At 40.6% G+C, this 18,262-nt stretch overlaps 1 protein-coding gene across 1 annotated transcript; it reads right to left on the reverse strand.

Annotated features, from left to right (window-relative positions):
• Positions 1-1,491: 1,491 nt before the first annotated feature.
• Positions 1,492-17,308, reverse strand: LOC311525553 (TPA-induced transmembrane protein). Its single transcript, XM_084637789.1, has 7 exons — positions 17,091-17,308; positions 10,066-10,192; positions 8,877-9,007; positions 7,891-7,961; positions 4,696-4,895; positions 3,068-3,223; positions 1,492-1,541 (listed from the first exon to the last, which is right to left on the reverse strand). Coding segments are annotated over exons 1-6 (657 nt in total). The 5' UTR covers positions 17,217-17,308; the 3' UTR covers positions 1,492-1,541; positions 3,068-3,221.
• Positions 17,309-18,262: the final 954 nt, after the last annotated feature.

The raw sequence follows: 18,262 nt of genomic DNA on the forward strand, positions 1-18,262 counted from the left end.
AGTATTAAACAGATTAGAAGAGTTAATGCTGTGACACTAAGCCCCCTGTATCCTTGCCTGGACATTTGAATGCCTTCAAATTCTGTATTAGAACACATCTGGAAAAACACATATTGTGTCTTTTTTCTGGTTTTGAACTTCCCATGTACATAACTGCTGACAATACCTCTAGCATTTCTGTGCCTAACTCCTCCCTCGTTTGCAGCTCATTCATCTTAATATTGTCACATCTCCGTGCTACTTCTTTGAAAGACAGCTAGGACTCATGAGTCATGGAAACTCAGCCAGCATGGCACAGACATTGCTAAGGCAAGGCAGTCTTATCTGCATCTGGAGTTTCTGCACACCAGCAGAGAGGAGAGCTGCATTTATAGCACCGTAGAGAACATGCTACCATTGGTTGTTGTACAGAGGACAATAGACAGAGTTATCAGGACTAAATTTTCTCGTCCCCTTTCATTTTGGTTCCAGGATCTTGGACATTACATTCAAATTAGTAAAGCATTTTAAAAAATATACTAGCCAAATTATTGTATATTTTCATGTTGGATAACATTAAAACCCATTCATCTGCCCTGTTATTGTCTTGTATGGTTTAAACTTAAACTCAAAGGAAAAGGTAAAGATCATTTTAAAAAAAAATCTGTTACTCATGTAAATGAAGTGCACAGTTGGAGGATCTATTTTATAATGGAGGCCTGACTGTGTGAAGACTGCTGACAGCCCCTTTTGTGCACAGCCCTTCAGGTTTACTGTATATAAGCCTTACTCCATGTTAGGATCCTGGTGCATTTCCCCCACAGCACTCTTACTGGCCCAACTCCCCCTCTCTGTACTACAACAGTTGGGAGCTACTCCTTTCTCCAAGTATGGCAAAGCTGGCTGGGATAAGGGGAGGACTGGAGAGTGGTGAGTCTCCCATTAATTCTCACTCCAACACCGCTCTCGCTCCTCTCACTGAACCCAGGTGGAAAACAGGCAAAGAAAGATTATCAATTGTGCTGCTTCCCTGCAGGGCCCAAGGGCAGGTACAGTCACCGCAGACAATGCATCACAGGACCAAGCAGCAGTGCAAAGGCAAGGGGACTGGGCATGACTCCCATTGCTCTGGAAGATCTTCATGGCCCGTTGCTTTGCAGGAAAGACTACCTGTCACTTCTGTGAGGGTGGGAGTGAACTTTATCTTCCTCAGGCTAAGAATCAGGAAGACAATATACCACCTACGTGCAGAATATGGCTCTAAAAGCACCTATATCACATTGGTGCATTAACATCAGCCACATTAAAAATGAGAACTGACACCTAGTAAGGAAACATGAAGCCCCGGCCACGTTGTACCTACCAATGTGGTGCTGGTGGCAATAGCTGTGTGACAAATGGGAGAATCAGGTGATTCGCTCATTTATCCTGCACCACTGACCAGACTTCCTCATCGAAATTGACCTAGCCCAAGTTCTGAGTCACTGCTGGTTACACAAGTTTTGCACGGCTCTATCTTTATCGTCATCTTTCAGCTCAAAGTCACCAGTCAAGGCCTAGAACTGATACAACAATTCAAACAAATGTTAAATAATATCGCAAAAAATAATTTAATATATGAGCTACAGTTTTGTCATTTTCTAAAAATAGATTACAATTCTTTTTAAAAAGTGATTTCCCATATACTTGTCTCTTACTGTAATGCCATAAAGTTTCCTAAGATAAATCTTACAGTAAAAATGTATTAAAATTCACATTTCAGTATAAACCTTCACTTCAAAATTCAGAATTCACTGCAGGAAGTTGCACTTCCATAGTATAATGTTGAAGTTCTCTCTTCAGCCCACATGAGTCACAAAAGTCATAGTTCAGTTTCTCCTTAATTTTTCTGCCACGTGCAAATGCAGTATTACTGTCATTACATGATCACATGTTGACTTTCTGATGTGACATGCTTAGAAACAAAGGATTTGCCTGATATTACCACTGACCAATCTAGTCCAGTGTTTTGCCTAGAACTGTGACTAGTATTTGATCATACAAAAGGCCGAAAAACCCCATCTCCGGTCATATATCATATCTGTATATGGAGTGTTGGTGAGTATTTCCTGACCCCTGCAGACAATCAGGATATGGACCCAAAGAAGGGTTTTTAAAAAAACAAATGATAGTTGTGTCAAATACTTGCCATTTGACACACATATTGTGGACTAATTGTATTAAGTTAGCAAGTAAACAGGTATATTGACCCATGAGAAATTCCTAGAACACTGCATACTGGAACATGTCACTGAGGAGCACATTTATCCTACATACCTCTGGGTAAGCAATCCTAAATTCACTTTACTCATATCAATAATCCCACTGAATGGAATGGAAATATTTGTGTCTAAGTGCTTGCAGGGCCAGGCCATGGGACAGTAGTAAAGCATCATAAATATACATGGCACTTCACTGTACCAATAAAGATAAAGTCACTGCTCCATCAGAGCTTACAATCAATCTAAATTAAGGCAAGAAACAGGAGCAGACATCTCCAGAGGGAGGGAGAGAAAAGGGAAAGATGAACAAGAGAGCAACATGACAGAGGTCTCTGGAAGAGACTAATGCAAAAGTTTGAAGGTCAGTTAAAAAAATCAGGAAAACGGTGAAGTATTTAAGTGTGTTCAGTTTGCAAGAAATGGGTTTGGAGAGGGATTTCCGGTTGAGGGATGAAGTATGGTCGATGCAGTCAGCATGAGAGAAGCCAGGAGGTGAGTGTGGGAAACAAAGTTCAGGGGGCAACTGCATGGACAACTTAGCATGTGCAAAGAGGAGAATGTGACTGGCAGTAGGGTGGGAAGAGTGGAATGTTACAAAGGAGCTTGAGGGAAAGAACAAGTTCTGGAGTCAATTGAAAAGGCAATGTAAAACTAGTGAAGGTGCTGCAAAAGTGGATGAAGGTGATCAACATCAAGTTACATGATTTTTGGCAACAAAGCTTCAAGTGGATTGGAGAAGGGTGGAGTAAGTGTCAGGCAGCAGTGAAGGAGATTGCTGTATTCAAAGTGTAAATAGCTGTGATAAATATACTGCATTTGCTACATACATTATTGCATTATGTAAAGTGTTCACAATAGAGCCATATTCTTCAGAAATGTTTCAAAATAATTAAAGTAATTCTCATTCCTCAGGATGGTATTAGATACGGGAAGCACATGTTCTCAAGTAGCCGTGGTAAACTAGGAGTCTTTCCGCTATTACTCTGAAACAGAAACAGTACATTAAAAAAAACTTAAAATTAAATGTTAAAACAATCTCAATACATACGTTTCTTAACTACTTTGTGGTTTTTTTCATTCACTCCATTACTACTTGAAAAATGAAGTAAGTAGTGCAAGATCTAAAATGACAGCACGAGTCGGCTTTCTGTCCCATGCTTCAATAGCTGGACTATATTTCTTGCAACTAATGTGAGAGCCTTTTTTACACACACATTACATGGCATGATATAGGCTGGGATTTTTGAAAGCGTGCAAGGTTGCCCAACTGCCATTGCCTTTCAATGAGAATTGGGCATTGAACTTCCTCCTTTGAGACCCCCACACCAAAGGAACTAAAAATCACTGAAATGAGGCTTTACAGACAGGTTGGGAAAAGGTAAGAAGAGGGTCTAGAGCTTTGAATAAACTATCTCCTAACTGACCAAAACATTTTCAGGGTCTGGTTTGAATTTCCCTCCTGATAAAGTACTTCTACAGTCTTTTTACAACACAGTACTTTTTACAGTGCTTACATTCAGCAATAAGGAAGAAAAATCACCTGACCCTGGGACTTCAGTCAAACTTTAAGGCAATAGGATTTTTAGCTGGTATGTATACATTGTCATTTTGAAAACAGGGGATAGTCATCTCATGAGTTCCAATAGGCCACAATATAATGAGGGGAAGGAGGGAGGAAAGTCAGTACTCAGGGTCTTTTATAAAAACCTGATCATAACAGACAATTTCCATAAGCTTTATCCAACACCTATGTACATATGAAGCAATATTGTTCCTGCACATTACATTAAGGATTTAACACTCTTTTACAAGCATCTGAAAGAAGGGCCTATACTAATGAAGTCTTATATAATATATAATAATAATATAATTATAATATATATAATATATAATAATATAATTATAATATATTATATATATAATGAAGTCTTCATTACTGAGACCTCTTGTAACCAGTTTTCAAAACTTATTGTTCTTTGTCTGGGACCGTGGCTGGAACTGTAGTGTGAGAAGCTGGAGAGATAGGGCAGGCTGGTGGAGCACAGTGATCTTTTCAAGTATCAGGGGGTAGCCGTGTTAGTCTGTACCCACAAAACCAACATGGAGTCCAGTGTACCTTAAAGACTAACAGATTTATTTGAGCATAAGCTTTCATGGGTAAAAACCCCATTTATGCTCAAATAAATGTTTGTGATATTTTCACAACTCTTTCTGCATCTACTCCATCTAGTACTAAATAAATCTCTCTCAGAATGTACGCATAAATTAAAGTAAGAGTACAACAATGTTATAAACACTGATTGTTGATATTTTAGAACATTACCAGTACCTCTATGTGCATAAATATATTAACTGCCAAGTCTCATTATCTTTCCATAAATACTTCTTTCATTTTAAAAAACTGTGAGTACTTATTCTCTTTCTAGAGATAAATTCTATTATATATGGCACTTACAAGTTAGTGTGAGAGAAGCTGGATCAAGCCTTATCTTAGTACATTCAGGTGCTTCCTGATCATAAGTATCTTCCTGATCATAAATATTTTGTCGCAAGACATTCATCACAAACTCTTCACTCATCGTGTACTTCATGAACTCATCAGCCACTGGTGGTAAGGAGAACACCAGCTGGTAGAATGCAGTGGCATTTTCATGTCTGAAAAAGAAACAGACCTCAGGAGGAATAAGCACTGAAAGCTTTTAGAATTGCCTTTCCTTTTAACATGAGCATTTATTTTGAAAAAACATGACCTAAGGAGAAAACATTAAAAACAACGGCATATTTAAACTAACATGCTGTCCGCCTTCGCCCCGCAAGTGCAATTACTGTTGACGCTAATGGGATTTGTACATATAATCCAGATATAGCACGGGTAAGACTTTCAAAGAGTACAAAAACGCACTGAGAAGTCAAAAATCTCCCCCATATGGACATTATTGTGAGCAATCCAAATATGGTGATACCAGGAGACCTGCTGCAATAGGACACCTTTATTTTACATAATAGCTCACAGAAGTGACTACTTTTCTGATAACATTTTCCATTCTTCCCTCTAACAATATCTGATAACAAGCCAATGTTTCTAATTCAAATTCTGGAGTATATTATGTAAACCACTGAATTGAAGTTCAATTCTGGAGTGATTTGTGAATTCATTGAACTGGAATCACAACTTTATATTCGATAGATACAGATTGCTTTTTTTTCCTGGTATCTTTTATCCCAAAGGATCACAAGATATAGCATGCAGAGCAAATTGCCTCAGCACATGCCTATCTCTGCGGTATTCTACCATAACCATCCTCACCCAGTGTGACCCTAAGAAAGCATCACACCAAGATCACTAATGACCACTCCTTAGGTGAATCTGAGGGGGTTTGTCTCTGTCCCCTGGCTTTCAGCTCTGTGCTGCCTTTCATGCTCTTCATCATAGTCTTTGCAAATCTATGTTCTCCTAGTTTCTCCCTATTTTTTTTTAGCCTTTTATGTCATTTTATGTCTTCTGTGGGCATCTCCTGTACCAGGTCTCCTTTGCTTCTCCCCTCCTACCCCCTCTCAGTAAGTGATTCCATAAGTTTCCACAATTTCCACTACCATCTGTACGTGGACAATTCTATAATCTACCTCTCAATCCCCTCTCTAACCTCCTCTTCTGTGTTAAAACACTGCCCTCAAATTCAGTCTAAGCCCTTAACCTCCCTCCAGTGCCATACTGATGCTGACAACTCCATTGTCTTCCCCCGTCTCCCATGATTGCAGCTTTCTCCTGCCTTTCCAGAAAGTCCTGTTACTTCTTACTCTGTACCACCACCACAATCTGTCCCATCCCTTCCTTTCAACCTTGTTGCTAAATTTCTCTCCATAGCTCAGCCACCCATTACCTTTATTACTGTGACCTGAACCTCCAGCAAACCCTCCTCTCATTTCAACCTCTCCAATCTATCCAAAATACTGCTACTTTACTCTCATCTGCTCCTGCTACTCTGAGCAAGCCATGTAGAAAATGGAAATCAAGTGTGATTTTCTTGTTGCTTGTGTGTGTCTGTGCTGTCTTTAAGTTCTTTAGAGCACATACCTCTCATTTACAGAAACACCTACCATGCTTTTGGGCACTGTGATTGGATTTTAAAAAAGGTATTTAAGCAATGCTTCGCTCATTGCAACATGTAACTGATTTAGGAGTCTAAATCTCATTTTCAAAAGGGATTTAGGGGCCAAAATCCCATTCCCTAAAATCCTAAGTACCTAAATTGCTTCAGAAAATGAGATTTAGACTCCTAAATCAGTTAGGTTTCAGAGTAACAGCCGTGTTAGTCTGTATTCGCAAAAAGAAAAGGAGTACTTGTGGCACCTTAGAGACTAACCAATTTATTTGAGCATAAGCTTTCGTGAGCTACAGCTCACTTCATTGGATGAATACTGTGGAAAGTGTAGAAGATCTTTTATACACACAAAGCATGAAAAAATACCTCCCCCCACCCCACTGTCCTGCTGGTAATAGCTTATCTAAAGTGACCACTCTCCTCACAATGTGCATGACAGTCAAGTTGGGCCATCTCCAGCACAAATCCAGGTTTTCTCATCCCCCTCCCTCCCCCTTCCTCAGACGCTTTTGTTAAACCCTGGATTTGTGCTGGAAATGGCCCACCCCAACTATCATACACATTGCAAGGAGAATGGTCACTCTAGATAAGCTAAAAGAAAAGGAGTACTTGTGGCACCTTAGAGACTAACCAATTTATTTGAGCATGAGCTTTCGTGAGCTACAGCTCACTTCATCGGATGCATACCGTGGAAACTGCAGCAGACATTATATACACACAGAGATCATGAAACAATACCTCCTCCCACCCCACTGTCCTGCTGGTAATAGCTTATCTAAAGTGATCATCAAGTTGGGCCATTTCCAGCACAAATCCAGGTTTTCTCACCCTCCGCCCCCTCACACACAAACTCACTCTCCTGCTGGTAATAGCCCATCCAAAGTGACAACTCTCTTCACAATGTGTATGATAATCAAGGTGGGCCATTTCCTACACAAATCCAGGTTCTCTCACTCCCTCACCCCCCTCCAAAAACCACACACACAAACTCACTCTCCTGCTGGTAATAGCTTATCCAAAGTGACCATTCTCCCTACAATGTGCATGATAATCAAGGTGGGCCATTTCCAGCACAAATCCAGGTTTTCTCACCCCCACCCCCACCCCCATACACACACAGACTCACTCTCCTGCTGGTAATAGCTTATCAAATCAGTTAGGTGTTTCAACACTGAGCACAGCAATACCTAAATACCTTTGCAATATCTGGGCCTAATAATGTATATTAAAGCAAAGTTGCTCTGAAGCAATTCCAGTTTTCTCACTTCAACAAGTGTGATAAAGCTGGCAGTTGAGACCACCAAGGACTGAGCATATGGACAATACTTAAAGATATCCTGTAACTTAATAACATGTTCTATTGGTAGGCAACTTATCCTTTACAAATGTAATTGGTTAATTTTGGTGGAAACATAACTTCACTGATTGTACTGATATTTCTCCTGAGAAATATTATTTCAGAGTTTTAGAATGTTTTGTATGTCTGTGTGACAGATTCAATTCTGCTAAACAAACACTTAAAGAAAATTCTGACATTAATTTCCTACCTGAAGGAATCCACTTGAGCAGTGATAAAATAGCGCCCCAGGGCTGGAGATGAACTGTAGACATCTATTAGCTTGAAAAGAGAATCAAATATTTCTTTCATGGCATACCTTCCAACACAAGTAGAAGAAAATAGGGTAATTTAAGTTTTCAGAATGAGGGAGTGTATGGAACCTTGAGGTCAAGTCCTGGCAGATATCTGTACAAGGAACTCATTTTATTTTAAAATCTAATGGTAAAAATCAGTTTCTGCTCTCATTTGGGAGTTCAATTTCAGTTTATTGTCTCTGTGCCAACTAATTTTTTTTTTTTAAATACATACAATACTTTTCTGTTTATCTGGAAAAATCACTCGGGATTGATGTTAGAGTGGGGACTTCAACAATCTCTACTTATCCTTTGCATTGACTGAACTAAAAACCAGGATAGGAAAGTAGGTGATGCTGCTCCCTTGATAGTAATAAGGAATGTCAGACCGGCCAGGCAAAACTGATCCTAGCTTCTCAAGCCTTCTAGGATTTACAATACTCGAAGGAGCAAGCCTGAGGTTGTGTTATATCGACATTTAATAGAACTGTGTAGCAAATTTGTAAAGTAAAAATACAGCAAACAGCTTAGCTAAGCTAAGGGAAAGTTCATGGTTCAGGATGTAAACCAGCCAGTCTACAGTTTAAAAAAAAATAAAAATAAAAGTTTTTTTACAGCTGCTTTAATTTCCCTGCTAAACCAAGTCAGTTTTTTAACCAGTATGGCTTCTTCCTCAATCTTAGGATTGTGGGATTTTGAGCACATAGTAAAGTGTTCTTAAACAATTCCCAACTATCACTTCCATTTTTCTGAATCAATTCTTCCTCCCAGAGATAAAATTGAGAACCCTTTGACCCAAGAAAATAGCATGGATGAAAGTTTAATGTCAGCATACACAAAGGAAACACCAAATAGGTGTTATGGTCAGAATCAGCTATGGTGAAAGCTCTGTCATAATTACCCTCCTAGTAAGATCTTCAGAATAATTTGATTGAGCAGCACACTTTACTTGTAGTGTTCCAGAAAAATTGCGGTAATTTCCACTTGATACTGATTCAGGATCCCAATATTCATCTTCATCGATGTAAACCTCTGTAATACCAAAAAATGAAAGAGCGTGTTCCCAATTGGCTGCTACAGATAGAAAAAGTTTGGTATCATCCAACAATGGCAGCTCTCAAAGCATGGTCAACAGAACACTGCCGGGGGAGGGGAGCATCAAACTGACACTGTCAGAGTGGAGATGTATTTGTTAGTGCTCAGATAAAATACTTCCTGCCATATGTAGCCCAGACCTATTTCCAGGGACATTTTGACTGGCTGAACTCAAAGGAACTTGTGCCTGGAAGCAGCCCCTATGACTGCTTTGTCAGGTGTTTCTTAAATGTAAATTTAGCCACAGTGAAAACTGGAGGGTTACAGGCTGACAGTCACAACACATAAGTTATCCGAAGAAATTCGAGCAGTTGCGGGTGCAGGCACTGCTCTGACTCATATTAGGAAGACTGACCCCCAGGCAAAGCTAATGAATTGCACCAATACAAAATATCAGGATAACACCAATCTGGCTGCATTCATTGCATTGACACAAATATGATTTTCATCTTGTCTCTTTGACCTTGTCCTAGTATTATTTTCTCATGTAACCATGGTCTGCAATTGCCATAGAGAAGATATGGGATCAGACTGGGGAGCTGGCCGTCACAGGATTTTAGCTTAAGAAAAGGCCCAGAGCATAACAGTTTGAGAACCTTTTGTCTAGACTTAGTTATTATATTAACAACCTTGGCATACCCCTATTCAAATCAACGGGCATGTTGCCATTGGATTCAAACAGCAATTATCTTGAAGGCAAGCTACCAAGCAAATATAGTTTAACAGAAAAAAGAGTAATAGATTTAAATGTACAAGCATCAGCCCCTTAAGATCTCTCGGTGCCTTAACTGAAAATCAGTACTAGTTACAACATGGCAAGAAGAAAATTCCTCAAATACACCGAATACCCAACTGCTCAACCCACCACATATTATAAACTACCTTCATGACAAAACTCTACAGCCAAACTCCAGACAGGCTGCAGCATGCATCTAAAAGAAAACCACAGGTCATTTAGTTTGTGAGACACAAATTATCAAAAGTAAAGTACATACCTGAATAAAGAATTAAGCTGATAATAATCACTAGAAGGAGCCCTAGGAAAACTGAAGATATAACCATCCACAGTTTACATTTCCAAAAAATTGTGTCACCACAAGACCTCCGGTAGTAGGCTCTCCCCTAATCATACAAAGAATAAAAGAAGTTGTCTGTTAAGAAACTAGGATGGAAAAGGGGAGGGGGGGGGAAGAGAGAAAAAAGAGCTTTTCTTTATCTTTAGGATAAAGAATATAAAAAAAATCTATATAGAGACAGGAGATAATATATTGCATTTTTACTGTGCTTTTAATTCAAGGATATGAAAATATTTTCAGAAGCATTAGGATCATGTATCACTTTAAGGCCTGGTCTACACTGGGGGTGGGGACCGATCTAAGACACGCAACTTCAGGTACGAGAATAGCGTAGCTGAAGTCGACGTATCTTAGATCAACTTGGAATCACTTACTTCGCATCCTCGCAGCACAGGATCGACGGCCACTGCTCCCCCGTCAACTCCGCTTCCGCCTCTTGCAGTGGTGGAGTTCCGGAGTCGACGGCAGAGCGATCGGGGATCGATTTATCGCATCTACACTGGACGAGATAAATTGATCCCCAATAGATCGATCACTACCCGCCGATCCGGCGGGTAGTGTAGACGTGGCCTAAGTAAACCAGCATTAGTTATAATTAATATCAGTCGGTAAATTGACTTGCCTAAGGTTACACAGTGGTAGAGCAGTAAAACCTTGTCTACTTTTGAATCAATCTGCTCTGATAAGTGAAGACTGTAGAAATGATGCAATTTTAACTCAATGATGAAACCAAGTGGTTGTGTATAATCTAGTTGACTATCAACTGAGTTTTTCCTTGGAGATTTGCGTCTATATTATTTGCAAGGGCTTGATTCTAGGCACAGTTGCATCTCTTCAGTTTAAGGTATAATTTTAAACTGATTCTGCTAAACTGCTGCAAAAAACAGTGTGAACACACTTACTGAGGTTTCAATCAATCAGACTTACTTTCACTAAACTTAAATCAATTAGGAATAGGTTTAAAATAAACCAAAACAAGCCACATCTTAAACCAAAGTCTCTACACACACGGGATTTTCACCAGTTTAACTAACCCACTTTAATTAACCTGTTACAAATTTCATATTTAGACAAGAGCCAAGTTTCTTGAAACAGTGCAAAAAGGCTTAAGTATCTAGAGTCTCATGAGTGGTTCTCAGAACCCAACATGGAGCTTAGATCTTTCAGACCTTGTAACCTGCCTAATGGAGCTTACAAGGTCTGCAGGATGGGTCTCTGTTCTTAGTGAGAAGAACTGGAAAAATATACTATTTATGAATATTATGTGTGATTCCATTTCCCTGTTCAGTTGCATATTGGTGCCTGACTGAATCCCCAGAGCTCAGGCAAAGGAGGCTGTCAAGGGGCTGCTACAGAACTCACTAAGAAAGGGAAAAGAATGACATCTAAGAGAGCAGCAAAATACGAACCCTGGACTTCAGAAAAGCAGACTCTGACTCCCTCAGGGAACTGATGGGCAGGATCTCCTGGGAGGCTAATATGAGGGGGAAAGGAGTCCAGGAGAGTTGGTTGTATTTTAAAGAAGCCTTATTGAGAGTGCAAGAATGAACCATCCACATGTGCAGAAAGAATAGCAAATATGGCAGGCGACCAGCTTGGCTTAACAGAGAAATCTTCGGTGAGCTTAAACACAAAAAGGAAGCTTACAAGAAGTGGAAATCTGGACAGATGACTAGGGAGGAGTATATAAATATTGCTCGAGCATGCAACAGTGTAATCAGGAAGGCTAAAGTACAACTGTAGTTGCAGCTAGCAAGGGATGTGAAGAGTAACAAGGAGGGTTTCGACAGATATGTTAGCAACAAGACAACGGTCAAAGAAAGCGTGGGAACCTTACGGAAAGGGGGAGGCAACCTAGTGACAGATGATGTGGAAAAAGCTGAAGTACTCGATGCTTTTTTTGCCTCTGTCTTCACAGACAAGGTCAGCTCCCAGATGGCTGCACTGGGCAGCACAGTATGGGGAGGAGGCGAACAGCCTTCAGTGGTGAAAGAACAGGTTAAGGATTATTTAGAAAAGCTGGAAATGCACAAGTCCATAGGCCTGGATCTAATGCATCTGAGGGAGTTGGCTGATGTGATTGCAGAGACTTTGGCCATTATCTTTGAAAACTTGTGGAGACTGGAGGAGGTCCCAGACGATTGGAAAAAGGAAACTATAGTGCCCATCTTTTAAAAAGGGAAGAAGGAGAATCCGGGGAACTACAGACCAGTCAGCCTCACCTCAGCCCCTGGAAAAATCATGGAGCAGGTCCTCAGGGAACCATTTTGAAGCACTTGGAGGAGAGGAAGGTGTACAGGAACAGTCAACATGGATTCACCAAGGGCAAATCATGCCTGACCAACCTGATTGTTTTTTGAGATAACTGGCTCTGTGGATATGGGGAAAGCGGTGGACATGATATATCTTGACTTTACTAAAGCTTTTGATATGGTCTCCCACAGCATTCTTGCCAACAAGTTAAAAAAGTATGGATTGGATGAATACACTATAAGGTGGATAGAAAGCTGGATAGATTGTGGGGCTCAATGGGTAGCGATCAATGTCTCGATGTCTAGTTGGCAGCCAGTATCAGCGCACTGCCCCAGGGGTCAGTTTTGTTCAACATCTTCATTAATGATCTGGTAGATGGGATGGATTGCACCCTCAGCAAGTTCGCGGATGACACTAAGCTGGGGGGAGAGGTAGATATGCTGGAGGGTAGGGATAGGGTCCAGAGTGACCTAGATAAATTGAAGGATTGGGCCAAAAGAAATCTGATGAGGTTCAACAAGGACAAGTGCAGAGTCCTGCACTTAGGATGGAAGAATCCCATGCACTGCTACAGGCTGGTGACTGACTGGCTAAGCGGCAGTCCTACATAAAAGGACCTTGGGATTACAGTGGATGAGAAGCTACATATGAGTCAACAATGTGCCCTTGTTGCCAAGAAGGCTAATGGTATATTGGGCTGCATTAGTAGGAGCCAGCAGATCAAGGGAAGTGATTATTTCCCTCTATTTGGCACTGGTGAGGCCACATCTGGAGTAGTGTGTCCAGTTTTGGGCCCCCCACTATAGAAGGTGGTGGAATCTCCATCCTTAGAGGTTTTTAAGGCCCGGCTTGACAAAACTCTGGCTGGGATGATTTAGTTGGTGTTGGTCCTGCTTTGAGCAGGGGGTTGGACCAGATGACCTCCTGAGGTTTCTTCCAATCCTAATCTTCTACAATTCTAAGACCGCCCCTCAGGTACCCAGCTTTAAACAAGTTAAGATAATAATGGATGGGCCATCAATTGAACGGAGAAGTTACTTAGCTGGCTCCATCCAGACCAAAATGTTTTACTCCTCCCAAGGCGAAGTCTAGACTCAAAGAGGAGTCAAACAGCTCATGGACTACATAGAAGGGGTGGGCCGAGAAAACAGCCAGGATATCTGAAGACTTGAATACTGCGTGCGGTTCTGGGTGCCCCATCTCAAAAAAGGAACATTAGAATTGGACAAAGGATGGAGATAGGGAGCAGAAATGTGTAGGGATATGGAACAGCTTCTGTATGTGGGGAGATTCAGAAAAAAAGATTGGGATATGATAAAGGCCTATAAAATGGTGACTGGTGGGGAGAAAGTAAAGAAGGAAGTTTTATTTACATAAACCCAACACACAAGAACCAGAGGTCACCCTATGAAATTCATGCACAGCAGGTTTAAAACAAACAGAAGGGAGTACTTCTTGACACAATGCACAGTCCACCTGTGGAACTCACTGCTGGGCAATGCTGTGAAGGCAAAAAAATATAACCGGGATCAAAAAAGAGTTAAAGTTCTGCAGGATAGGTCCATAAATGGAGATGCAACCCCATGTGCTGGGTTTCCCTAAGCCTCTGACTGCCAGAAACTAGGCCTGGATGATGGATCTCTCACTAATTGCCCTGTGCTGTTCATTCCCTCTCAACCATTGGTCTGACCCAGTATGGCCATTCTTAGACTCTTATGTGTGAGTGAAAAACCTGGCAGCCTGGACAGACACATACACAGACAGAAGGAGAAGGATGCAAGCAGTCAGCTGGTTCTCCCAGCTCAGAGGTGGGAAATGAGACCTGACTAAGCTGAGGATAAAGAGGCTAAGCGTAGGTGAGGGAATAGGTGTGCACATCTCTTGTTTTGACTCCAGCTCTCTAAGTGCTGCGTATCTTCTGAGCAAAATAAATTATGCCTTTTGTGCAAGACGTCGTTTCTGTAGCACTGCCAATGCATTCTGTGTCAGGCTCCCAAGGAAAACTGGCAGGTCAGGTTTTCCCCCAGGTCAGATTGGCAGTGACCTTCAGATTTTTACACCTTCCTCTGTAGTGCATGGGTCAGAGTTAGTCATCAGGATTATCTAGCTAAATCTCATTTAATCATTTCCCTGCCACTGCAGGGGCGGTAGGCACTTGTGCACATTGGTCCCTCCTATTCTCTGCCTCTGGCACATAATAGTCTATTTTTCTGTGGGCTGACACACATTGGTCTAGTTTTGATGGCTGGATTTAATGCAGAGGTCCTGGGTGGTGTTTATGGGCTGGTTGGTGTTGGTGAAATACAGGATGCCAGACTAGATGATCTGGTGGTCCCTTCTGGCCTTAAACTCTATGACTGTGACCTGCTGAATTAGTTAGGGGCTATAACCTAAAGACTCAGCGAGAAATACACAAAGAGAGGTAGAGGGATAGGCCTATTCCTTGAAAGGAGTTCAATCTGGTGACTGGAAAAGGGTCTCAGCAGGGGCAGACTACCCAGGAACTTGTGACACTTAGTAAGGAACAGGCTGCCCCTCCAGACCTTGCAAGCTACCTGTGTATAATAGTACCTGGGTAACAGAACATCTTCCTAATGGTACACAGTTCTTCAAGGGGATTAAATTTATGTATGGAGTTTTATTCAGTGGAACTTCTGAACCCAAAACTGTCAGGCTGCACTTACAGACTTCCTATTCTCGAATCAAAACTAAAACATTATACTGTAATACCCAGCGTCATTTCAAAGTTTCTTGGACCAGACCACTTGGTTTATGAAGTTTATAGATTCCTCCGGGTGTTAAAGTATTCATGGAGAACTTTACAAAAACATCCACACCTATGAAGTTTATAATATCAGTCCACATAGCCCTTATATACAAACTGTCATAGCAAATAGCAGAAAGAAGTTTTGAGGGGGTTGTTTTTTGGATTGTGGGGTGAAGTAGAAATCATTTACATTGTTAACTAGGGCATTGCTAATGTTAAGGTGTTGATGTCTACATTAAAAAAATGAAGAAAATATGGAGAGACAGACAAGAACCATTTGATTATTGTACATTTAGGTTTTCACTTTTGAGGGCAGGTTGCAGGAGGTTGGCAAAGGAGACAGTGAGTAAGGCACATGTGTAGGATGTACTATTTTTGTTTGGATATTTAAACACATGAGGTTTATAGTAAAATTAATAGTAATGTTGTGTTTAAAAAAAAGAAACAGGGATTTTCTAGCTTTTAATTTAACGCTTGACGCTAGTGTATCACGTTATTTCTCACAACACTTCTGTGTAATCAGAAGGCACAATACCCATTTTATGGGTAAGGAAACCGAGACAGACACTTCCCAAGGCTACAGACATGAAGGCACGGATTTCAGCTCAGGTTTCCAGCCTTGTGCTCAGACCATTACAGAATGCTGAGTAAAGAAGTTTTAACTGACTTGATGTAAAGTACACATTCAAATCCTGGATTCCTCCCTAGAACTGAACAAACACCCTCTTTACTTAGATAAGAAAAATCAATATGTCAGAGAGCTCGGGGGAAAGGTAGCGCCTGAAAACAATGAATAGTTTCACAGACGTGTTGGGCAGTGCTGTAGGGTTGATTACTGTGCAACAGGAGTGAGGCAGAAGAAGAAACCGGGAGTAACCATGTTCAAGATCATTTTCAATCACGCTTTAGATCTCGTCGATAGCTCAACGCCTGATTTGCCAGTGCAGACAGACACACACTTCTAAACAAAAACTAACCACAAGAGTCTGGTGGGTAAATCCCTAGACTGGGTTTTAGGAAACTGGATTAAATTTTTGGCTCTGCCACAGACTTCCTTTGTGGTCTTGGGCAAACCACTGAATGTGACTGCGTCTGAATTCTCCATCTGCAGAATGGTGATACTACTTCTTTTCATGTATTTGACTAAGCTTTTTGGGGCAGGAGTCATCCTACTATGTGTATATGTAACATGCTCATCATACAAATTAATAATCGTTCGCACTCACAAGTTACAAGCATTGTTATTAACAATCCTACTCTCGTTTTAGCAAAGTTAAAGAAGTTTACAATAGCTGACAATATCCCTCTGCTGGTGATGTTAATGATCTAGAATACAGAATTTATATCTGCCGTTGCTTCCTTTGATCACACTACACACTTACTTATATATTAAAGGAGAAGTGCTAAATAGTTTTGGCCCAAAGGTTAGATTGTGGAAAGGAAGAAACTTTTTTAAACAGAAACAAATCCTAATATTAGTAGTAGTGTTTTCCTGACATTTTAATTCTTTTCCAAATGAAAAGCTTTTAAATTTGCATTTTAACATCTCCCTTTAGTGACTGCAATTCATCCATTGCAATACTGATATCATGACAAACTGAAAGCGAAACTTGTAAAATTACAAGTGTGATTAGCATTTCACTCCAAAAAATGAAATGAACAAACAGCATTAAAAATGGTAAATGAGTTAGATTTTAAATATCCTGTTTCAGTCAGATGTCATTAACAGCGGAGGAAAAGAAATCTGCTTTTAACCTTAGTATTTCTGACATTTAACTATAAGTCAACAACAACAAAAAAGATGTAAAATAAATTTTACAATAAAGCAACTTATTCCACCAGAATGCTCCTCAGTTATTTCAATCACTGTACAATGTTTAGGTAACATGCTTATAAGTAGAAAGTGAATGAATATGAGTCCTACCTTATTTGTGATAGATGCTTCAGGATTAAGAGGTTTATTATGGTCCGCCTCATTTTCCTCCTCAAGTTCTCTCCCCCCCTGTAATTCAATAGCCTGACATTCATGTTCAGGAACACAACCATTCATCGCTTCCACTTCTGTGAGGAATTTTGACTTTATGGCAAATACCAACAAGATACACTTCCTTCCTGTTTATGCTGCAATAATATTGGTGTCTGTTCAGGGACAAGATCTGATATGTCAGCAGCCAGGGTCAGCATAATTTACAAGCAAGTGATCTCAGTATGTTGGGTAAACAAGGGAAATTCCATGGAGCAAGGAGTGGACTGGGACTGTATCCTCTGAAAAAGAAATGGAATGAGGCGGAAGTATTGATTTGCCTGTACTTTTGAAACACAAATGTTCATTCTCAAGTTGTGTCATACTAGATTTTCCAGTTTGGTTACCTTACCACACCAGCCCTTAGCCAGCATAAGCAGCTAAGTGAACCTGAGGCAACATGGTGCTTGCTAAAACAACAAAGTCAGCAGATGAAGCAATCTATCTTCGTCTCGGAAGAGAAGACTGTGTTTTCCGACAGGGCAAGCAAGCAAGCAAGCCAGCCCCCTGTCACATTCTGAATACCACTATACCTTTACAATACAAAGGAACTAAAGCAAGCTGATATTTATACAGCACTTTTCCCAAAGAAAAGAAACCAAATGGGTCAGTAGAGAAAGTAGGTCTGAACTGTCAAGTTCAGTTCTGAACTACCCTAAAACTCTGGCACCTGCGTTCATGGCTTTGTTTCATGTAGTGATTGCCTGACCCAGAGGCTCCTGGAGAGGTCTCAGAATATTCCTGATGGATATGAGCTCCTTTTGCTCTTAAGCCAGCAGTTCCTAGAAAAGTAGGAAAACTCAGCAATACACTTTCAGATGTTAAGATCTGCAATCATGAACCTGGTGTAAGCTTTGTGAAAATGTCATTCCTATTTCACTTACCTGTCAAGGCCAACATTAGTTCATTCACAACTAATAAGTTAGACCTGCACACTAACTCCTGAAATATGCATCCAGATGCGTACTTCGTGGTTTACCTCTCGCATACACACACACTTATATGTAATGGGCTGAACTAAAACCCAGGTTTTGAGACCCCACCTTCCTAGTGTAAGGGACTTTGAGAACTGG

Source organism: Lepidochelys olivacea (assembly GCF_965140295.1).
Source record: "Lepidochelys olivacea isolate rLepOli2 genome assembly, chromosome: 1".
NCBI classification, from domain to species: domain Eukaryota; kingdom Metazoa; phylum Chordata; order Testudines; family Cheloniidae; genus Lepidochelys; species Lepidochelys olivacea.

What these genes read in the sequence shown, in the direction of transcription:
- LOC311525553 (XM_084637789.1), bottom strand. Translation starts at nt 17,216, where the DNA reads ATGAATGGTTGTGTTCCTGAACATGAATGTCAGGCTATTGAATTACAG. An exon ending in AAGCATCTATCACAAATAAG is followed by an intron (nt 10,193 to 17,090) that starts GTAGGACTCATA and finishes TTGTATGATTAG; the next exon opens with GGGAGAGCCTACTACCGGAG. An exon ending in CTGAAGATCTTACTAGGAGG is followed by an intron (nt 7,962 to 8,876) that starts GTAATTATGACA and finishes TCTCTTTTCAAG; the next exon opens with CTAATAGATGTCTACAGTTC.